The sequence below is a fragment of the Vanellus vanellus genome (assembly GCF_965231255.1).
Source record: "Vanellus vanellus genome assembly, chromosome: 2".
NCBI classification, from domain to species: domain Eukaryota; kingdom Metazoa; phylum Chordata; class Aves; order Charadriiformes; family Charadriidae; genus Vanellus; species Vanellus vanellus.
The window spans coordinates 132,398,381-132,423,078 of record NC_138906.1 but is presented as its reverse complement, the minus strand read 5'-3'; the positions used below and the strand labels follow the sequence as shown (position 1 = coordinate 132,423,078).

At 36.6% G+C, this 24,698-nt stretch overlaps 1 protein-coding gene across 1 annotated transcript in view; it reads right to left on the bottom strand.

Annotated features, from left to right (window-relative positions):
• Positions 1–24,698, bottom strand: part of CSPP1 (centrosome and spindle pole associated protein 1) — a 64,576-nt gene that overhangs the window by 3,565 nt on the left and 36,313 nt on the right. The window contains exons 17-29 of the mRNA XM_082479082.1: positions 22,755–22,907; positions 20,238–20,350; positions 18,980–19,129; positions 17,610–17,756; positions 16,775–16,879; positions 15,600–15,666; positions 14,011–14,131; positions 13,171–13,316; positions 12,467–12,607; positions 7,551–7,591; positions 6,263–6,326; positions 2,206–2,315; positions 1,879–2,029 (exon numbers count right to left, since the gene is read on the bottom strand). Coding sequence (XP_082335208.1) covers positions 1,879–2,029; positions 2,206–2,315; positions 6,263–6,326; positions 7,551–7,591; positions 12,467–12,607; positions 13,171–13,316; positions 14,011–14,131; positions 15,600–15,666; positions 16,775–16,879; positions 17,610–17,756; positions 18,980–19,129; positions 20,238–20,350; positions 22,755–22,907 — 1,509 coding nt within the window. The remainder of the gene's footprint in view (positions 1–1,878; positions 2,030–2,205; positions 2,316–6,262; positions 6,327–7,550; positions 7,592–12,466; positions 12,608–13,170; positions 13,317–14,010; positions 14,132–15,599; positions 15,667–16,774; positions 16,880–17,609; positions 17,757–18,979; positions 19,130–20,237; positions 20,351–22,754; positions 22,908–24,698) is intronic.

Below are 24,698 nucleotides of genomic sequence, written 5' to 3'. Positions count from 1 at the left end.
ACATGAATACTTTGCGCACTGGAGAAAGCAGCTGCAGGCTTGCAGAGACTTCATTGCCCAAAGTACCCACCAAGTTGATGGGAGGTTTTTTTTTGGATGGGTGAAAACAGAGGAGGAGGCCTGGCTCCAATATGCACCGATTTTCCAATTAAGAAAACAATTCTGGGTGGCTTTAGGATTCCCACATCTGTTCCATAAAGGAAAGTGAACTACTGTGCCAACAAGATCAGCTCTTAAGACTTATCAAAGCCAGTAAATTGCCATCTCCCAGTCATTTAAAGGTAAGATAACCAGTTAGAGTCCCTTAGTTATATATTTGACACAGTAGTTTTCTCCCAGCAGTGTCTTCTCCCAGAGGGTGGAGGAGAAATAACAGTCCTAGCTGTTAGGAAAGGAAGAGGATGCCACAAGGGTTCTATCAAACTGCTAGGGAAAAGGAATAAAACCAGTTGACTTCACTCTTTTTTTTTGTAATGTCACTGGGTCTGAGGAGGGAACAGGAGTGCAGGCAGCAGTGCAGCCCTAATGACCACAGCTGAGCAAAAGGATCTGTCATTCCAAGAGGCACATATGCTAAGGATGAGTGATAGTCCCCATGTGTTCCAAAGAACAAGCTACACATAGACATATAAATAAATATATATACATATACACACACACAAAAGTTATATATATCTAAAGGCTGAAGCTCTGGAGACCATGACAAACAGAAGGCAAACAAAATAGGAAGTGTAGTTGACACGATTCAAGGTGACATTATAAAAGAGGTGAGACAGAACAAGGGCAGAGAAGTAAAAGAATTTCACATAGCAAAAATGTTTGGGTGGAGTAAAATTAGTAAAGCATTTGTTTAGATTATAGAAGAAATTAATATGAATGGTTAGGCTTTTTTATTGACTTAAAAATCACAGTGAGATGGTTAAAACAAACAAAAAATGAAGTGCTTGTAAGAGTACCCATAGCAACAGAATCAGAAAAACTGTCAGCATCTGTACTCTCATTAAGTTTATAAAAAGGATACTGATACTGTAATTGCCTAGACAGCGTAGCAACTGCCTCCTAAAAAAAGGGAGATTTCAGACTCATATGAAAGAATCATTAGCACAGAGTGTATCAGCTGGGTCATAATCCATGTGAGAAATTAAAGGCCATTAATGGTTGCCATAATTGGTACCTCGTACACAAAGTAGATCTACATCAGGCAGTCTGCCCATGGAGCAGATAACTCCCGGAGTTCGATGTATTATGATTATGTATTATGATTCTATTATAAGGTCACAAGACATACATAATAAACTCAAGTGTGCGTATAGTGAAAGAGGTATCAGTATCAACCTTGAATACTGAGTGATCATTCATGTTAACAAACCAATATAAAACCAAAATTAACTAGAAACTGAAGTACTTCTTTATACACAATTTTTGGGCATATCTTCACACTGGTTGGACCCCAGATATCTGACTCCTAGGAATGCCAATAAACTCACACAGACACCCTATCAACGTTCATCAGTCAGGAGCTTCATTTCCTTCCACTAACACTTCAGCCATGCAGCTGGATATCCACATCCTGCTGCCAGCAGAGACACATTGCAACGTTAGAAGTGGTACAGACAGGAGAAGTACGAGTGGCTGATCCGACAGGAATTAGAGCATCTTTTCCTACTACCCTTCTCTAAGCTTACTCTCAAAAGCTGTGTTGAAGTTTTCTGGGGAACCTCTTGCCCCAGCTACAGAACTCTATAAATAAATAATTCCTATGTTTAAGGCAGTTGCTCACTGTTCAACTACAGGAAGTCTATTAATATTTGTTCCTTTAATTATTGTAATTACTTAGTATTAGCATTCACTGCATCATCTCTGCTACGCAGAGCATACCTAAATAAGCAGACTTCTGCTGGAGCTCAGTCAGCCTGCGCAATCGTTCTTCATTTTTGCCTTTCAACTGATCAACATCGAGGCTGAAGTTCGAGTGCAAAGAAAAGCCGTCAGGCTGCAGCAACTGTGTCTGGTCTGGTGGAACGTAATCCTGCAGAAAATGAAAAAATGCACAAATCCTTCGTTAAATAGCGCATTTTTTAAAAGGGCAAATGTACACCCTCTGTATCCATATCATCCCGCCACTAAAGAACCACAGGAACTGTCTGACAGCGTTAGATCTGTGGTCTACCTTCGTATTTAAGCCAATTTGGTTATCATACATACACCACACTCCAATGCTTTCTGCTTTATTCGTCTCCTCTCCCTTGCAGAAGGTGGAAGCTGTGGTGATAAACTAACGTCTCCTAAGGCAGGAAACGTTTCCCCATTAGCACCTGGAAAAACAGAGATGAAATAATTTTCAAAGATATCAAAATATCAGTGTTCAAGCCCGTTTATGTTTTGAAACAAGCCAGTATATTGTGCTTGACTTAATCACAGGAATCAGAGGAATGTATCCAATGACGACATCTCACATGAAGCTGGAGATATCCAGATGCAGACAAAAGGACAAGCTGCAGCAGCAATGGATAAACTTGAAGCAAAGGCAAGGGATATCTTGAGATACATATACTGAAATATCTTTTATCTAGATAAGGCATTTAATATCCCGCAAATCCACCACCTAGCTTACTTCACCATATCTTGTTCGTACCTAGACCTTTAAGGAAAACAATGAGTACTCGAATGAGTATAGTATCTCTGCTTGAGAAAGAGAACACTAGGCAAATTGGAGGCATAAAAGGATACAATCACGTAATAAACTACATATGTAAACAGATGATAATGTTACGTAGAATATATGATCATGTAATCAATGCCTTAATCACATCTTAGTTATATCTTAACTTTTTCATGTAAGAACGTGTTAGAATTTATTCATACAAAAATAAGTAACTCGATTCATACTTCTATCACATTACAGTGGAGGGGGAGGGAGTAGGGGGTTAATCTGTTTCTGTAACATAAATGAACCCTAAGGTGATGTCACTGCTTCACACTTGTTTTGTCTATTTTCCTTCCTTTGCCGATTCTGGGAAGGACTTCAAATACGAACTGTTTCAAACAGATACTGTTTTTCTCTCCAGGACCAGTAACCACTGCCTGGGGTCTGGTTTATGGCTTGGTGCGGACATTGGGTTCTGTTTTCTACTGCAGTGCCTCTAGTCCCTCCAATGAACAGAGCCTTCCAGAAAAAGAAAGGACTCTGCTTAAAAAAAACAATCAGAATTCATTACCAACAGTTACTCTTTGTGACAATGAAGTCACCTTTTGGAAAGGCTCTTAGTCTAGTATGACACATTAAGTTAAAACAAAATTAAAACAAAACTTAAAAAGTGTGTAAATAGATATACACACACACAGAGTACTGAAAAACTCTGCAGTGTTTATCTGAAGTTATTTGCTTTTCTAAAGAAAGATAAGGACATACAGTGACATTAAAAATAAACCACAACTGTGGAAAGAATGGATTTTTCCTTTCCTAGCAATTTGAAAATAAATTTTAATGAAATATTTTATATCACATTCACAAGTTTCAAAGATCTTCAACTGAAATTTTAAAAGTAACAATTATTTTGGTTGAAAATTGAAATACTTAGGTTTGAAAAATAAATTTGATTGCTATATCAGGGAAGTTCAGAGAAACAAAGACAGATATTTTAAAAAATTCATATTGCCAACTGTTTTTTCCCTAGAAATAAAAATTTTATTCACCTCTCCTCTTTTCCCTCCCCCAGTTTCACCAAAGGTACTCATGCTCTTATCACAAATGTTTCAAGTAAAAAAAAAAATTATATTTTTGAAATGGTATATGGCTAATAATTCACTTAGAATTCTAGTTACAAGATCAGTTGAACTTCATTATATTCAAAATAGCACTATTACTCAGAATACAGAAATTTGTTTAATCATGTGAATTTATCACAACAGAAACAAAGTACAAGCTGCAGAAGAATTTATTTGCACATTTAGTGTTTCATCAGTGTAAGATGCTACCTGTTCCTTTAAGCATCTGTCATTCAGATGCTGCTACACAGACACGCTTTCAAATCACTGCATTAACACTAATGAATTCTAGGGCTTCAAGTAAAGCAAAAAAGGGAAAAATAAAATTATAAACCTCTTTATTCCTGACTGCCTCAAATTTCTGAACCCTAGGAGATAAAGACAAATTCATTTGTAACGCTGAGAACTATTACAAAATTGAGTTGGATTTTAAACCAGAGGGGAGTGTTATGCTCTTCTTAGGAAATGAAAAACATTGTTAAAATACACCACGAGTATTTCATAAAAGACCCTCAGACAATGTGACCAGCACACTTCACAGAAAAAGCAGCCCACAGATAATGAGGTTTTATTTTTCATTTCAGGGATGGAAGTCATCAGATTCATATTCAGAATTTTAATAGCTATTTATAAAGCCCAAATAATGCAAAAGGTAAAGTTTTAGTTAGTGCCTACAGCTCAGTATTGGGGCACGTCTCTGTCAACAGAGTCATAAATGATCTGGGAAAGAAAAGACAAAAAAAGGGGAGGTGAATATTATTGTAAGTTCCCTCCCTCACCTCGCTAAGCTGCAAGAATCAGCTGGAGGAGGAGGAAATAGGAGAGAGGACTATAATATCATGAACCTTATGAAAGTGGTGAATAAAACCAAGGAGCACGCCATCACACGGGTGGCAGATTCAAAACAGATGAAAGGAGATACTTGTGTGGAAATTTATCCACACAATACTGCTGATGGTAAACAATGAGAGGGATTCAAAAATGCTGATTCCAATTCACAAAAGACAATGTATTGAAGACAGTTTAGCAAGATTTATTAAATGTAAACAGACGGCATTTGACTCAGGAAGCCGCTGAACTACAAGTCGCTGGAGGCTGGAAGAGGACTCCGCAGTGTTGCTGCACGCCTGCCCCCCTCCTCATATCCTTCCCCACGTGCCAATTCTGGCTACTGTTACAGACAGGGTATTTGGCCCCATTCTAGGCTGATGGGCTCTCCTAAGGCATCCTTTCATCATTTGGTCTGTAAATAATAAATAATATTTCCTAACCCAAAGAAGAATGTATTGCAGGCTACAGAGTACCAAATGCACTGAACAAGGCTGAAAGCCCCATCCCGTACCCTTCCCAATGCCAGGTTCTGTCCTGTACTCCAGGACTTGCATGTTAACAGAATAAGCTTGAATACATTTCAAATGAAAAATTCTGCTTTTAACCAAAGCCAGAGATAACGATCATCGGTCTATAGAAACATATCTAGTTTCATCAAAAAGCACTTGGAGGAATCTGCTGTATCTCCCCTACAGCAAAGAATAAAAACTTGTAAGATTATTTCTCATAGATGATTGAAGAGAATTTCAAGGCACTGAATGCCTGCTAATGGAAAATAACGCGTAGAGGCCTGAGCTGGCTGGGTTTTTTAAAAAAGAGAAGATAGGTTCTAGCCTTATTACTTCTAGTGACTGGAAACAAAACACATCTGAAACAGCACTTTTACATACATACATACATACAGAGGTTAAATAAAGAGACATAAGACAACGTGACACACGATCCTCTATATAAAAATCTTTAAAAAAACCTAAAAGTCACCTACTTCAGATGATTAAGAAGTGACAATGTTTACAAGTATGATGGTGCAAGTTATGTGAAATGAAGTAATGTGTGAACAGCAGAAAAGTGAGTAATTTAGAATGAATCACTATTTTATACCCATATAATCATACTTAAAGTCAAGCATGCTTGCAAAACAAAAGCATGAAAATTAAATAAATCACTGGCTGCCCAACACTTCTGTATTTCACTATGGACAGCTTGTAACTGTAAGCTGTGATTGGTAATTGTTTTATTTGCTGCAGAACAATAGAAGAGCATTACATATTCAACTATTGTAACATATTTGCCAAACTAATATTAGCTTTTCCTTATCTGAAACTTGGAAGATGTCAAAAAAAGTTCCTTGATAAGGCTAACATCCCAGTCAGAGCACAATGAGCACAGAAAGATGCCTTCTCATGAAAAGATGTGAAGTGGTACAAGGCAAGCGAGCAGCATCATTAACTTTAGGTGTGACCTACACAAATTTATTGCACTACAATTCCATAAAGATCTGCATTTTAATTTGGAGGCATAATTTTCTAATACTTCAAAACAATCACCATAGCTACACCCACTGCAACTTTTAAAACAGTAATAATCATTTTAGGGACACATTATTAGACTAAATGACATGTTTGTACACTCGTAACATGGTTAAGGGGAGGTATAAACTCACCGATAAAAGCACTATCCGATTCCAACAGTGAATTTTTCAAGAACTCATTAGATTCATTCCTGAACTACAAAAATGAAACAGAAGACATGCAAATTCAGATACCTCAATATCTTTCTGAGGCCAAACTCTAATTAATTTACATTAATTGCCAAACTTCTGCAAAGCAAACAGCAGCTCTACAGTGTTCTATACTATTCCTTACATTATGGCTATAAAAAACCTATACATTTTTATGTAATAAAAATAATAATTCATGTTCTCTTTAAGCATTGGGGTTTTTTTACTTTTGTGTAGTAATCCCATTTGCTGAAATTGCCTACACATGGCAACTGTTGTCGTGATTTGTGTAACACCAACGTTCCCATCAAGAAATACATACTCATTCCGCTTGAGTTCCAGAACAGTCAGCACTAGAACTGAGCTTTGTGCCTAAGGTTTCTATGAAGTATTGATCAAATGAAGAATGATTCCTTATGTTTCACTTATCCCACCGCAAACAATCTTTGATATTAAAGCATTAAAATAACAATTTTCTTCATAGTAATAACAAGCACTAAGAGTAATACTTATCCTTCACTGCATAGTTGCAACCATTTGTTACAGAAATTCTACTATGGAATAATTTATGTTGAAAACCACTCTGAAATCAAAGCAGTAGAAACTAACCAGACGAAACAGAACAGGAGAAAACAATTTTTTTACTGCAAAGCATTGTTCTGTAGAAGAATTTCAGGTAACAAATTACACTATAAAATGCATTAAGGTGTGGGGTTTTTAATAAAAAATATTTCATTTCTGTGTATAGTTACAGTATTATCTTTGAGGGTCTTGCACAGTCTTCCATTTTGTACGGTTTCACATTTCCATGAGACAGAATTGAACTCTGTTATTCTGTAGTATGGGTTAGTGCAGAATTCCGATTTGATAGCACTTTATTCTGCTCTTTTCATCACTTCAGAAAATAAACATCCCATTTGAGACAATGGATCTAATTATCGACTGCCACATGCATCACTTAAGCCACCTAAATTTAGAGCAACTGCTTCTACCAATGAATATAAAAAGAAGGGAGTTAAAGAATCAAACTATCTCTACACACAAAGATAAACTACTCATATGTCAAGTTTAAAGAGGCTGTTACTCATTGTATTGACAAGCAAGAGAAGTAAATAAACTTGCTGTCTTGTAAGTTAAGTGTAATTCCTTTCTCCAAATCTGTGAAAGACACAGTATTTCTCACACTTGAAAAAGGCAAAGTAATATAATAAAGCAACTGTTTAATTCTTACCAGTCGCATGGTTTGTGGGTTACCGCCAGAAGCAGAATCATCTTGATGAACAAAAGCCACATAGACAAGGGACAAAACGATAGTATTGACATAAAAACAGTTAATATCAAAACATATTAAAAGTTTTATCAGCATATTATTACAAAAATGAAGACAACTATGCATTATTTCTTTAAAATTACATACACTTTAATGAATATTTTTAAAGCATTTGAATGCAATATTTATTCCAGTTTCATTATGTCAATTTAAGTGGAACCAGCGAAATCAAACAGAATTCGGCAGTATATTATTTCTAAGAACATTGAGCATGTGCAAGCCCTTCTTAAAGCTTGATTACTCAGTCTCTCCCAAAGAGCAAACATACTTTTCACACTAAAGCTATATTGTTCATCACTAATAAAAATCAACTGTTTCCCATCTTGTTCAAAACCTGATTTGTTATCCAGCAAAAGGAAGCATAACTATTTTTGTGGCTACTGAAAACCATTTTTTTTTTTTTAAGAAGATATAATCACACTTCATTAAATGCGAAAATTGCACTAAATTGTGCTGAATTCTGAAAAAGTTCTCTATATTGCAACAGTCAGAACTACTTTTGTGCTATGTTTACAACAATATTGTAAACACTTGTTATGGAAAGGTCACGTCCAAGTGTTGACTCAAGAACGTGAAAAACATCAATTTGTGGGAAGGCAGCATGGTTTAAGCCATCAAAGCAACACATTAGGGCACAAAAGGCTGCTGTATGAATACTTGGTTTCTCGCTTCCACCCTTTTATGTTTCGTTTATTGATACCTTAAGGTCTTTATTATTTGAGTTACTGCATCTTAATATCTAGACACACAGCTAGCAAGAAATATTTTTTTTTCATCATATGTTCTGCACACTGCTGAATCCTAATGCAACTGGAACACAGTACTGAGAAAACACACCAGGTTAAGTAACTTCAGATGAAACAGCATTTAAACAGAAACCTGTTTTCCAAAGCGTACGCAAGAAGTCAAAGTCGATGGCCTTACTAGAATAAAGATTATCCTCCCTTCCCTAACATATGTATTTTGGTTTTCTTGCCATCATCTCCACATATTAAATTTGATACGTCACATATTTTTCTTATATTAAAAACATTTGTGAATTAAAAAAAAAAAAAAAGAGTAGAAGGTAATGGTATTCAGCATCCCAGTAGTTGTTAGTGTTAAACTGCGACACTTTAAACTCCATCTCAACTCCACAGCTAGGAGACAAAAAACCCCAATAATGGAGAGAAATCTCTCAAATTATCAAATTTTGTTTAAACTTGCTATGAACCAAGTAGAAAACCAAACAAATACAGTATCAAAATGCAAAAATTAAGACAGCCAAAAATGAATTCTTTCTTCCATAATTAGGGACCAACTGAGCCACGTATTTCCTGATCCCACTTGTGTTTTGCCATTATTTTTAGTGGTCTATCAAGAGCTAGACAAAGGGAGTCAGGAGTCTCATTTATATGTAGTGAAGCTAAACATTACAACAGTTCTGTAGTTAAAACTCATGGGTACTCAAAAAAAAAAATTTATTCTATGTTCCAGACAGGAATAGGCCATGAATGTTGAATGTTTGCCAGGAATAGGCATGTTTGTGTAGCTAAGCAGTCATATTTATATCAACAGAACTCAAGATTAATGATGTTCTCCCCTAGGTGGGACATCTCAACAATCAATTTGACTAGCAAGAACGATGCCGTGTCAGAATAAACTCTGTGAGATGAAATCAGTTCTCTCGGCTTCTGTCAGGGTGTACTAATCAGAGCAGGAGACTGCAGAAAGCCCCAGGAGTGAATGCACCCTCAACATGCTGTCACTCCTCCTGGACTGACAACCAGCCCATTCCCAATACGCAGAGCCCAGCACTGCAGCACAACATCAAACCTGCTCCTGTGCCTTTCCTTCCTATCCCCCAAAATAATAATTTTCCAGAAGTCTACAGAAGACTGCCTTATTTATAGGGACATTAAAAAAAAATGATTGATTTCTCAGGATATAGTTCCACTAATAGTCCACATATTTCTCTTTTACAGGAAGAGGAAAAAAAAAAAGAAAGAAAAAGTATATCAAAGAAAAAACAATATATAAAGCATGTAAAGTAAAGAACACTTACATACAGTGTGGGAAAACAGGTAAGCCTTTGCCACTACAGCCTATAATATGACATTTGCCCACAGTACAAAAATCCCTATTACTTTAATTCATCTTTCTTTCTGCCTTAAATCAGACAATAAAACCACTCATCTATTTTCAGTGAGAGGAAGATGATAAACTTGTCTCTGAGGAAAATAGACTGGAAATAGAGTGCTACATGGCAACTAATTAATTCTCTTGCTCAGACTTGACAGACTATAAAGTTAAATGATGTTGTAAAGCAGTAGGCGAAAGAGGGGCGAAAGAGGGGCGAAAGAGGGGCGAAAGAGGGGCGAAAGAGGGGCGAAAGAGGGGCGAAAGAGGGGCGAAAGAGGGGCGAAAGGCTGCTCCAGGATCCTTTATAAGCATCAGTGGAAAATGTTTTAAAAATCAGCTGCTTGTCTACCAACTAATCTAAATTGTCCGAGGAAATGCCTCTTTAGATTGTCACCATGTAACCCTGAATTATCCATTTAGCATTAGCATATGTCTAAAATGACTGCCATGTCCTTAAAATTAATGAAAAAATGCAATTTTGCTTTCTAGCTGGTACAGGTTCCTCTCCAGACAACATTAAATGAAAGCCTTCTCAGACTGGCCTATTGAAAAATATTCTAATGGCTGAAAAACAAAATCAAACCCCCCACAGATCTCAGTTGAAGCTAGTGAATTATTTCTCATTTCAGTCAATTTCACAAAGGGGAAGACCGAAGACAACCCTATACATTCCATTTAGACATTCAAGAGCTTGTAATTAATACAGAAGGTGGTATGAATATGCTTATTTGCAACCATGATGTTGTATTATACATAAGCAGTATTGCACAAATTGCTTGAACACCAGCATATCTATCCAAGATGGAACAGGAATTATCTTTTAACACTCATCAGGGTACCAAACAAAACATCCTGCAAGGAACTGTCACCCTTCACATCTTGGTATCAATTTTGTTAATCTTACTCACACATGGGTCTATTAACAGGTGACACAAACAAGCCTCAAAGCACAGCCAGTGATAAGAAGAGGCATTCAGATTTTCTAAAGCAGCATGGAAAGATGTAACTCTTTTTCTTTAATATGTGCTTGGGTTTCTTTATGACAAACTTTCACCTCATGTCTGAGGCTAAAAAGAGTCTAAGGAACAACCTGAAATGGTACTGGGTGTCTGGCGAGGGGGAGGCTGCAGGGGTGGCCTCCGTGTGAAGAGACCAGGGGCTGCCCCATGCCCAGCCATTACCACAACAGACCCCATCAGCCAAGCTTGTGGTGCCTCTGTGAAAACATATATAAGAAAGGGGAAAACAAAGCACAGCAGTGAGGAGTCAGGACAAAAGCATGAGAAAAAGCCTTGCAGACACCTAGGTCAGAGAAGGAGAGGGAGGAGGTGCTCCAGATGCCAGAGCACAGATTCCTCTGTAGCCCCTGAAAGAGACCACGGTGGAGCAGAGGGAAAGGTGCAAGAAGGCAGGAGCTGCAGAAGGAAACCTGCGTGTATTGACCGCAATTCCCCTCCCACTTTACACCACTCATTGCGTCATCAAAGGGACTGAGCTTAACCTGGGGTGGTACCAAGGAAGGAGACCAGGGGCATCAGGAGTGAAGGAGTGAAGTTGGGCCTGGAGAAAGGGGCAGGAAAAGTGTCGTTCTAAGGTTTGTCTTTTTGTTTCCCACTACTCAAAATCAGCAATTAAATATTTATTTAAATTGCTAATAAATTAGGTTCATTTTCCCTGAGTTGAGTCTGTTTTGCCTGCAACAGCAACTGGTAAGCAACCTCCCTGTTCGTACCTCAGCAACAAGCTTTCTCCTCATTTCCCCTGTCTTGCCATGGGGAATGAGTGAGGGGACATCAGCGGGCGAGCAGCTGGATGGGAGTTTGGCTGGTAGCCAAGACTAACCCAGCACAGAAATAACGTTACTTTCTCTTCAAAAATTAAGTTAGGCCAGTCTGTACTACACAGACAAATACTTTCCTGAGAAGTCTGTATCTTGCGCTCAAAACTGAGTTCATTTGTATAGTTGCAACTGTAACTTTTGGAAAGGTTGAAGCGACTCTCATGATATTTTTAAGTAACATCTAAAATAACTTGAGATACTGCTCTTTCGTGACTGTTCGTATAAGATATCTGAATGAACATTACATCTGGAGTTAAGTGCAGAATACAAAAAAGGGGGCATTACATTAATTTTTCACTGCTTCTGCAATATGCAGCCAAAATAGTTTACTATTTTAGGATCTTAATATTTTACTGTATTAGGATGATTTCTGTCAAGCAATACAAGAAATATTTCATTCTAGAACCTCAAACTAGTTATCATATCTTACATGTGGTTTCTAAAGCAAAGCCTGTTTACAGATACAGATATCAAACTTTGAAATAGTCGACCCAAGACTATCAAAATAAAAGAAATTTAATCCATTGCAAGGAGACCAAGGTGAAGACACACTGGATGCACGTTAACCAATTCGCAGTTTCAAAGCCATCTACTTCCTCAGTGAGAACTGAAGAAAAGCCACAAGGAACTTACCTGCTAACACTTTTATCACAAATCAGCTGAAGAGTTTTACTGCTCTTTTTATGCTTTACATTATGACAGAATTTCAGCATTCCAGTGTTTTACAATTTTCTACTGCAGTGCTGACATTGAACTTGAAAGAAGTAAAACTACAGCTGATGTTTTCTATTTCTTATCAAATGCAAAACAAATAAACAAAAGACACTGAAATTATCTCGGACCATTCATTCCTTACCTTCTGTTTCTCTCCTCATTCTCATTCTGTCAAGTTTCTTCTGCTGCTCCCTCAGCAGTGCCTGCTGTTGAATCTCTAGAGTGTGGTCATCTTTTGGAGGATCAGGATACATATGCCTCAAGCCCATACGCGTTTCAGAATCTAGAGGAAAGGTACGAAATGTAAATTTTTCCCTAAACCAGCGTTTCTGAAAACCTTTTTTAAAGAACTAGCTACAAAGTCATAAAACACACTGAAAATAACAGTGACAATGGCCAAGAGGATGAGCCACTTTAGCAATGATTTTACAATTTTACTATATTAAAAATACATTTTCTGGTGAAGAAGAAACAAAAGGTTATGTAGAATCATACTTGGTGGGTAAAGAAAAAATAGTCAAATTCACTCTACTTTCAATAAAACCATAATATCAAATGCATAGGAAGTTTAAGAAGTTTAAGCAGCAAGGTCTTGAGGCTAGGTGAGTACTCTGACTGATAACTCAGCATTACAATGCTGTAAATCATATGCACTTGTAGCAATGGCCACAGAGAGAGATATACACATATACACAATGCTGTCCACAGAGTATGTTGTGTATGGATGGTAGCTGTGAAGAGGCTGATTTTTATTTTTTGTCTTTAAATCCTGGATAGCGTGGAATATGGGAGGAAAAACAACAGATGTTTCACTACTTATCTTCATCAATAACAAGATCTACCTGCCTGTGTATTTAAGTTCATTAAATTCCCAGATATTCTGTATATTCACAGGATCTTGTGCCTCCTTTGATGAAGGTCGTCTTACTGGAGCCTGCAGACGAAGCCTGGCCATCTCAAATACGTCCTTTTGATTCTTCTCTCTCCTTCCGCTTGAAAAGTTTATAAAAAGGCAGAACATAATTTAACACTGTAATATGAATGAGCTGCATGGAAATATAATATTGACAGAGGTCACATCTTTCATCTTTAAATAAAGCTATCAAAACAGGAAAATAAATTTGAAAGTAATGACGCTGCGTACTGTGTTATAAAAAAGGACAACCTACTTTAAAAAAAATCAAAAAACCCCTCATACTTTATGGAGTGGAACTAAGACACATCCTCTAATGAGTCTTTTCCAATTAATTGGTATGATTAACTAATACATTTTGGAAGTAAACCAATTTTTTTAAATAAAAAGGGTATGATCTTCAATAAGAAAGTACTTCCACAGCACTACGCTATTCACAAGCATATTCATCAGCAGTCGTACTGCAGTTTACAGACACAAATTATGCCCTAGGAAAAAAGGTAATGAGAGAAAATTCTGCCTTAGACATCTGTTTTGGACCACTCTCCAAGACAGAGTATTGCAACTTCCAATCTTACCAGTACAGCCATTCTTACACTACGCTTTTCCAAGATTCTTGGAAAAACTCCATACACTTTGCACGAAAGAAAACTTTATATGCAAATTCTATCTTTGTATTTTCATTTTACTCACATATATTAGCTTACTAATACACAGTATCTTTGAGCTCCTGGACAAAATCTAACTTTTAAAACTGAAGATGAAATTCTTACCGTGTAATCGGTATATCATCATCACTGGCCACATTTAGCAACTGTTCCTGCAGTCGCCTCTCTTCGCTACGAAGCTGTTTCCTCATCTCTGATAATTCATTTATCACATTCTTTCTTTCCTCTGGAATTTAACACAAATAATTTAAAATTAAAGAATGTCAGAGACACTTTTCTGCCTACCTCATAGACGTAAGGTGAAAAAAAAAAAAGATGATGAACTGTTAATTAAAGCAAGGATTATATAAACACAAGAATGTCAGCATTTCATACACTAGAAATTAGGTCAGAGCTTGTATTTTGAGACAGCACAAGGACCAGATGCCCTGAACAGCAGAAAGCATCCAAACTTCAACAGAAACATTTCACTGCATTTAAAAGAGAAAAAGCTACAAAATAAAAACAAGTGGACACTGCCAGTAAATAGCCTTATTTTGAAATTAGCAAATCTACACTGTCCTCAGAGTCCCAGAGGCAGATGACAGGAATGGAGTTGGTATCAGCAAGCACACAACGTCATTTCCTTTTCCTGGCTCAAAAGTGGGATATCTGTCTGCTTAGTGCAGACTCTCTTATTAAGTGTTTCTTAATAAGAGTTCTACCTTCAAGACTTATTTTTAGTATGTGCTTATGTTGACCTTTTACACCTACTTTGGGCCTAAACTGTTTTTTTTTGTGGTCAGGACAGCATTCCTCCACAAGTTAAAACAGTTTCATAAATACCTTATTTTCCAAACAACATGCTTAATAATTTGATATTTTACTAACTTTTAGTCTGAGTCTAGAACCTAGCAGGCAAGCAAGTTTTACTAGCTTAAATCGTCAAACACAAGATTTAATACATATGCCTTTATTTCTCTCAAGATAGATGGTCCGAGTCAAACAGTTTCCAAAAGCTGCATTAAGAACCACTGCCTTCCATTTAGTGGAAGACCCATAACTCCCCGGAATGGATCCAGGTGCTGACTGCTGGGGGTTAGCATTTGTAGAACATCATTTACTGCTGTATTCCACGTGTTGTTTCTTTTATACTTGTAATAAAGAATCAGAAGAAAAATTACTGCTTTCCACCCACTTGTTGCCAAGATAACCAACATATAAAGAGCAAAGAAGAGCCTCCCAGCATGTCTGAATTTTAAAACAACCAGTGAAAGCCAAGAGAAATGAGCAGAGGATGAGGCAAATTAACAAAGGAAAGCAGAATTTAACAGTTGGGACTGCAATGCTCTACACATTGTTGGTCTAATCTATTACTCAGCCAATCCAAAACTCTCCCATTTTGCAATGTTCTGGTCACAGTTGTCACCACTGTCCTGGCCGAAAGATCCAGCACTTCCCATGCAGACTATTCCATCACCAGAGTTTTTACAAAAAAATATTTCCTGACAAAGATACATAATACATGCATTTTTATTTTTTATTAATACTTCAGACATACCATACTATTACACTGATAATACTAAGACAGACAGAACACCCACATGGAAATGCAAACTTTGTAAGACTATTCCTTCGCAGCCAAGAAAGAGAACTGTAACCGAGACCAATTTTATTGTAATAGAAAGTGAGCTTGCAAAAAAGACAATACCTACCAAGTGCACGCAACTGATTTCTTCTAGCAGGGACAGGTGGAGAAGGAACCCTCGGTGGTGGAGGATCCTAGTAAACATAATGAATATGAAATGTTAATATGTCAAAGGAAGAAAATATAGCAGACATAATTACATTTTATTTCCTTATTTTATATCCAATTTACATTAACTATCACTACTACTGGAAGACAGAATAGTAACCTCAAAGGTTGTTAATGTCTAAGGTTTTTTTAAATCTGATCTTTAAATGCATAATCCAAATAACCATGATAATACCTATAATGCACTATTCAGAGATCCAGACTATACCAAGTACTGCAAAGACAGAAATAAACTGACCTTCCTCCACAGCATTCTTAACATTTCGGGAAAGCAACAGTTCTAAACAAGGTTGAAAGTCTTACGTAAAATATTTTCTGAAGCTACACTATAAAGTATTTTGCCAGATTATCATTTTCATGGCAAATTCATTTTTTTTAATTTTTAGCCCAGTTCATACACAGTTTGTAAAAAAAAAAATAAATTCTGATAAAAAAATCAGAAGTGTAGCCTGAGATTGAAATATCATAGATGATTATTTAATCTACTCTTCACAGGAGAAATGTATTAAAAAAAATAAATTGTTCCAGGGAGAATTAAATCAAGTGAAAGAAATAAGTGGTCTCGGGACCACTGCTGTAACTCATTTGTGATGAAAAGCAGAAAGTGAAGTGTATTGGGAGTTATAATCTTTTTGTACCTTCAAAAACATAAAGATAAAATAATTATGTCTGTAGCTAGGAATCAACATGAAACTTCATGCTTGAGCTAAATTCTTCTCTGAGTGACCACAATGAGCTGCTAGATTAGATGTAAACTTCATTATCCTAAACCTTGAGATCATTAGACCTTTGGTAAGAGTCTGGATAGAGTATGTACATTCAAAAATGGGGTGCTCATCTCTACAGAAAATGTGCATGCAGAAAAAAATTTAAAAAAAACACACCCCCAAAAATTTCTTCAATACTTTGAATAAAATTGAACATTAAATTTCAGAGCTACAACACTGGCTAATACAAAGACTGTCGCCAGTTATTTGTGGTACTCCAGTAATAACCGGCAAACGTTAAAAACCTGGTAGGATTTCATACACCGTACAGTCTTAAATCAGTAAAAGTTGACTATAAAAATCATACTTGTGCATAGTAAGATATATGGCTCTCAGCAGAGGGAATCCTTTCTTCTTTTCTTATTGATTTGTTCTGAAGAACAGGAATGACGGGAGAAGGCTGCCTTGAAAACTGCAAGGAGGAACACAAGACAAGCTACATTCCTATAGATTCTGAATAAAGTATTATTCTAGAAAGCAAGAGTATTCTTAATATTTTTCATTTGACAGAAAAAGCCTTTTGCTTATCTTAACTGAATTATTTTTTTAATTTGCTTTCATCCGCAAAAATTATTTCAGGTGATTTTACTTTCTACCTATATTAATTTTAATATTTTTTTCTATGATGTAGTTTTTTGTATTTTATTATGGCACATTGAAATTTCTAGAAGAGAAAAAAACAGTTCTATAATTTACTTATATTTTGTCCATCAGAGTTCTATGTCATCATCCAGGTCAAAAGAAAATAATTAAATTACAAAGAACATCATTGTTAAAGATGAACAGTCCTACAGTCCTCTAAATTACAACACTTTATTTTTATTTGTATTTGGACCTCATCAAAAGCAGGCCACAGTATGTGACAGTAGTTACAAAAATCAACTATAGAATGCAGCTTTTTCTTATTTATCTTGTTTTTACTATTTTTAATGCAAATTTCATCAGCAAGATAAGTTTCCACTGTAGTATGTCTGATTTTTCAATTAGCTGTTCTCTGTGCATGCGTTAAGTGTACCATAGCTTGATAAACTAAGAGGGGAACAACACTGAAAGTAGAAGTCTAAGAAATCATGCAATTTCTTTAAAATTCAGTTATTTTTTAATGTTAGGAAGAAGTATTTTAGAAAGTCACTGATGCATACCATCTTCTTTTCCTCTTCCATCTTTTCTTTCTCAAAATATTGCCTAAGTTGTTCATCTTGCTTTTCTTCTTTTTCCTTTCTTCTTTTTTCTGCCTCTTTTTGCTTCTCTTCATCTAATCGAATTATTTCTTTATTTTTCAATCTCCGCTGTAACATAAACATTATTAGTACATAAAACAGACTCAACATTATTAAAGTTTTGCTTTGTTTTTCTTTGAGAAGTTAAAATTATACATCAAAGTGATTAGTCTGAAATGAAAAGCATATTTCATTAGGCTGACTTCAAACATTCAAATTAAAAACTACGCCATGCAAATATCAAACATCTGCAGTCCTGGCTCTGCTAACATCATTTAACAGAATTTGTAATAACTTCAGTAAACACCACTTTGTGTCCCCAGATCTGCTGTCAGTTAAGACTAAACTGTAGGAGTCATTTCCAAAAATTCAGATTCAAACAAAACATACTGCAAAGATGTACCACCCTATCACAAGCCTACAGAGAAAATTATCATCCAGTCCCAATTTTAGTTTTGTGTCTGTGAAAAGCGATAATACTAGTTAGCTTCCTACTCTATACTAGACCAGCTCTATTATCCAGTAGACAAGACTTATCCAACTAACTTGCTCTTACTAGGGAAGAGAAGCTAGAATATAAGACAAGTGTTCTGTATTAGAAATCTTGAAGTCCTACATCCTGAACTGATCTTTCATAATCCCGCAGGGTACTGAAAGACTTTTTCATCTCTGATGGCCTTGTGTCCTTTTCCTACAATTATTTATGAGATTCTGAAATATGCAAATTCATTCAATTGATGATAAATAGAGCTTTTGGGTTTGAATTGAATCACAAGTCTACCTCCATGAAAAGTATTAATTAGATTTGCTTGGCATTCTTCCAAACAAGCAGTATTCTCATCTCAAAGACATATCCTGGCCAATTCAAAAAAAAGGCTTTAAGAAATCTTCCTTTATAGCTACATTCAGAATACAAATAATTCCACGAGAGCTAGATTTAAGAGGCTAACAAACAAAAAAAAAGCTTTTTAATTCACCAATTTGACAAAGCTTTTTTTTGGCCTCACAAACAATTTCCTTTAGAAAGGACAGCACCACGGTCAATTATAAAACTATACAATTTGTCTTAGAAGAATTAACAGTACTTCAAGTTGGTAGTATACCATAAAGAGTGAGAAGAACATGCTAGTACTGACAAATTTCTACCTCTACTCTGGCTAATGTAGACACAGTTAAAAACAAAGATCAATTCACAGGACAATTCTCAATTTACTTTCTTAATCTGGAGGACAAATATTACAAAGGGTTAGTTTAAGATAAAAAAAGTCAAGTTATCAAAATACTGCATGCACCTCCTCTTCTTTCTTTCTTTTCTCTTCTTGTTCATCTTCATATGCTTTTTGAATTCTCATCCTCTGTTCAGCTAGTCGTTTTTCTTCTTTTTCTTCTTCCATTCTAAGTTTTTCTCGCTCTGCTTCTTCCCTACGTCTCTTTTCTTCAATCTAGAAATAAAGCAAAGAACTATCTCATTGTCAATAGCCAGCAATAATGTGATGAACACCACGTTCCATTGCGATCTTCTACGGACTTTTGCAGTACCTATTTGTACAATCAAAGATTACATGGAGCAACTGAAATAATTCTACGGCCAGAGTTACATTGCAGCCTCAGAATTCCTTTAAAATGAGCCGATATTTTGCTATTTCTTTTTGGCCACTTTTTACTGAACCACCCTCCAGTAAGAACACTAGTTATAAATGCTACTCATAAAACCGGAATATTTCCTAAAGCTTTCTCTATTCCAGATATGCTGGAATAACACTTTTCTTCACTGATTAAATAATGGAAGATGGGAAACCAAAACAAAAAAGACATAGCAATTATCTTTTTCCTTTCCACGATTATAATGTTTTTAGATACAGCAGTGACTTACTGAAGCCAAAGGTCTGCCCATTCTTTATTCTTTTTGGCAGCACTATACATGGAAAAAGGTTTGATCTTTTCTTTTTAAGAGATCCACATCAAACTACCATATGACATTTGTACACTTTTAAATTACCTAGTACTTCCTTGATATAGATATTTAATTAAACTGGTATTTAATTCTAGTGACATAAGATTATATGCAAAGTATTATGGACAGAAGACTCAAACTGGTAGAATAACAATCATGTTTTATATAACCATCAATAAATAACTACATTATTATTGTCTCACTGATCACCATTCCATTGCAATGAACATGCACTTGTACCACGTAGCCTTACCAAGGACAAACATCTTGGTTTCTTTACATATTTATGTATGCAAACTTGTACTGTATGCACAGTTTGAGAGTTCGAATACTGTATTTAGAGAGCTATACTCAGGAACAAAAAAATACAGAATCTAGATTAATGAAGCCAACTATTAATATCACTTTTACAGGCATTTCTTATGTAAGGCAAAAATCTAAGACTCAGTAGCATATAGCTCAGTACACATCTTTTGTACAGAATTAGCTATGACTGGATAAGGTCTTTGGTCAGCAGTGATAATTTTGTTTGACTGTAATCTCTCTTTTTTTTTAAATATGTATTTAACAAGATAATAACTGGTGTGTGCATTCACCTGTAGACGAAGAAAGTTCTTGTACGACTCTTGTCGCTTAAGATGCTGTGGAGATGGTGGTTCACCGAACACATTACCTCGAGCAAAAGGAGAGGTCTGTGCAAATGTAAAACCTAATGAGAGAGAGAGCGCGGAGGGGAAAAAAAAAAAAAAAAGAAAGAAAAGAGTTATAGATAAAAGTCAAAGCAAACTTAAGGCAGCAAGCCAGAGTGAAGAAGCGGGAATCTGAGACACTTGTTTCAAAAGGTAGTTTATGACAGCGATAATTCAAGGGTATAGCTGAAAACAGTATCTATGATTAAAAGTTCTTACATTGTCTCCCTAGAATACTTCAGGTTTTAATTGCTCAATTAACAATGTCCAAGCCGGCTGTCTTTTTACAAAACAACACCTATAAAAGTCACATATTCCACTGTCCAATCTACCGGTTAATATCTAAAAATGTTACCTGTAAGTTAATTCAAATAGCAAAGATTTTACATCTCATAACTTCCCTCTTTGCAATTACTCTGACTTAGCACATACAGTTCTGTTCCTCGGGTTTATTCACTCATCAAAACCAAAACATCCTAACAGAACAAATGTTTAGGTAAAATAGCAATGGATGCTACAAAAACCAAAGCCCAAAACTGGCAAATAAAATTCTAAGCAGTCAGAAAATTGAATTTTGCCAGTGTAAGGTGCCTTCCACACTATGACTTTTGAAGTGTCAGGTCTCTCTCAGCTCAACCTCCTCCCCTGTATTGGAAGGAACAACACTGAGGAGAGGTTACTAAGTTATTCTCAGCCCTGAGTTACGAAAGCATCATAACCATACAGTCCCCAAAGCTCTAGAAAGGAGGATTAGCTCAGATAACACACAGAACAGCTTTTGCAGAACAGGATCCTGAAAGGAAGCAGAGGAGAAAGGAAGTAAGAGAAGGAAGAATGTGGCATTAATTTTTCACCTGACAGCGTGTTCTTCATTCATATCATGTCTGCTTCAAAGGACAGTGCAAGGATGTGCAAGAGCCATAGTTCCTCTGAGCTGGACACAGCTGTAGCTGTTCTCGTGTTTCCCCTTTACTCTTCCCTATATAGTGATGTACCACCCAAGTCAGATGAAAGCAGAAATAACCCATACACTTATTCTCATAGGAACGCACACACTTACTGCTACAGCCTTGCCTTAGAAGCATGTGCTTGCATACCAAGGAGTACACTTTGAGGTTAGTGTTATTTTTCCTTACATGGAATCACTGATTGAATCCTTACAAAGTATAACTAAATTTATATGTGGCTCTTTCAGGATGGATTTACTTCACTCAGGACATATTCTACGCAGAAAGTCAGAATAAAGTTTACGTACCATTTAAAAGGCATGGACACAGGACAGACAAGTGGCTATGGAACATACTGAGGAATTAACTTACTGTGTACCAGCTACTATCCTGCAAGTTCCTCTTTAAGGGAATGGTGTAAAAAAACAACCAAACAGAAAAAAAACCCAACAACACGCACAAAACCAAGCAACCAAAACCTACACAAAGCCACTTTACTGCCTGACTAATCAAACGGAAGGTGCAAGACTATGAAGCTCCCTTGCTGATCTGCATCACATTCTGATCCCAAAATAAGTGATCTAACCAGCGGGCTCTTTGCTATTCCACATTACTGCTTTATCGACCTTGCCTGTTTCACTCCCTCTGGTTAGATATACAGCATACTAGGGAGAAAGAGCAATAAGGAAGACAGAAGTAACAAAAAAAATTATTCTACAGCCAGTGGTCAGGACAGTGATTGGAATCTTATGAAGTAGATCCATGCCCCAAATACCATGGAATTCTTTTACACAGAAGTGCAACAGTTCAGACAGGCGAAAGAGAAGCAGGACCTAAGCTGACTTGAGGAGACTATCACCAATCCTGACCCTTGCCCATCCCAAAATGGGGACATGTCTGGAGTACCAGCGTTCTCTCATTTAGATATCTCACAAAACGTAAGAAGAGAGAGAAAGATGCGCTAGTTTTTAAATAGGAAAATAAAATAAAATAAAATCCCTAAAACGTGGAGGCAGTGCACAGGGCTGCTTACCTGTAACTTTTTAGAACTCGCTAACCTAGTTACTGTACCAATTTCATCTCAACCTATAACGTCATATATCTGCAGACCTTCCTCCTGCTTTTATTCCATCTTCTCTCCTACTATACTCTTGTATTTTACTGTATCATTTAAGAGCAAAACAAATGTGTATGAAGATCTGATTTGACATTGAACTTGGAAAACTCATGTACTGATCCTGACTGTTCAGTGCTAAAACAGTTATCTATCATAACTGACAAGACAAATAAGAAAATACATTATCAATGCACACAATGACAGCAACGAAGAAGTTTGGGAAAGAAGCATAATACTGACTTCATAGGTGGAGAGCACTAACACTATCACAGGACTACAAGAAAGGAGTAAAGAAACTAGAGAATTTTGATTACTAAGACCTATAAGTAATTACAGCTGTAATACAGTATTCTTAAAAACCTGCTATTTTATTTGTAGATGCTTCTGTGTTCTCAGGTCTTGGGGAGGCCAAACTTAGGTCAACAGATACAATAGCCCTTTTATCTTCATATAGTCTTGCCTCTGGATTATGATATGCATCTTCGTTTTGCTTGTGCATCATATTCAAGTCCGCTAAAGGAAAGGGGAAACAACTGTTTATAATATTTTATTCTCATAAAAGGCATGTTTACCATAGATTCTCAAAAATACAGAGATTTTAGAGCTTATTCCACTTTTCCTGGGCATACCAACTATGGGAACAAAAAAATTAAGCAAAGACAAGAATATATAAACTATAGGTGAAATACTAGTCATTAGGAATTCACTGATCAAAAGATTTGTTTGTTTTCTTTTGCCAGGAATGATTCTTCACAGCAAGCCTCCCCTCTCCCCCACCCAAGAATGCTATGAAATGGAAAGATAAACAGCTCAAAAATGACTGACAAGTCTGTGTTGACAATCATGTATTTAGACACCACCCCTTCTTCTATTTCCTTAAAGCTGTAAAATACTTTCGAGTTTAGTATTGGTATTTTAAGTACTGAATCTCTATTTGATTACTATTAAGGGCAATAAGCACAATGAACCATTGAAGTGTATTGTGGTCTTCATGTCTTCAGTAATAATCCAGGTGCAGATTTCTGTATGTAAGCAAAACAATGTCATCCAACATTTTCACCAAGATTTGTGGTGCCTCTCAGTTACCATAAAAGTCCTGACCAAAGATGTAAATTTCAGCTCTTTTTGAAGTATTCACCATACTATACCTAGAAGGCTCATTTCAAAACAACAAAGTACTACGCAGTTTTCAGATTAACTTTATAAATAGTGTTTCTGATAATTATGAATTACTGTAGTCATTTAAGCACAAGGATTCCAAAAACTTTGAATTACATCCCTCTCTGTAAAGCAGCTTTTGCATACATCGGAGTCTCAAAAGCTATTTACAAACATTTCAAGAGGATAAAAAGACAAGTCACACTGCATAAAAAAAGAGACATGGCAGAAACAGCATGTTATGTTTCACAACATTTGACTCATAGCTTATCCATCGTGCTGCCAAACTATGGTAGGAAAAATAACTTTACATGAGTAATTCTGGAAAACAGGCTAAGAAACTCCTTTCTCTTGGTTCCTCATTTACAGACAGAGATAAGCATCTCGGGAGGTATATACAAAGCTCAGGCTAATGTAAGTGATCTAGTTGGTGAGTGAGCCCACAAGGGAAGGCACCCTGCTGGACCTGTTGTTTGTGAACAGAGAAGGACTGGTGGGTGATGTGATGGCTGGAGGCCATCTTGGGCAAAGTGATCACAAAATGATAAGAGTTTTCAATTCTTGGAGAAGTAAGGAGGGGGGTCAGCAGAACTGCTACTTTGGACTTCTGGAGGGCAGCCTTTGACCTGTTTAGGAACCTGGCTGACCTGTTTAGGAACCTGAGTCCCTTGGGAGGCAGTACTGCAGGGCAAAGGAGTCCAGGAAGGCTGGACATTCTTCAAGAAGGAAACCTCAAAGGCGCAGGAGCAGGCCATCCCCATGTACCGAAAGACAAGCTGACAGGGAAGAAAACCTGCCTGGCTGAACAGAGAGCTTTGGCTAGAGGTCAGGAAAAAAATGAGAGTTTATGATCTTTGGAAGAAAAGGCAGTCAACTCAGGAAGACTACAAAGATTGTGTGAGGTTATACAGGGAGAAAATTAGAAGGGCCAAAGACCAACTAAACTTAATCTGGCTATTGATGTAAAAGACAATAAAAAATGTTTCTATAAATACTTTAGCAACAAAGTGAGGGCTAAGGAGAATCTCCATCCTTCATTGGATGCGGGGGGAGACATAGTGACACAGGATGAGGAAAAGGCTTGAGTACTTAATGCCTTCTTCGCTTCAGTCTTTAATAGTAAGACCAGTTGTTCTCTGGGTACCC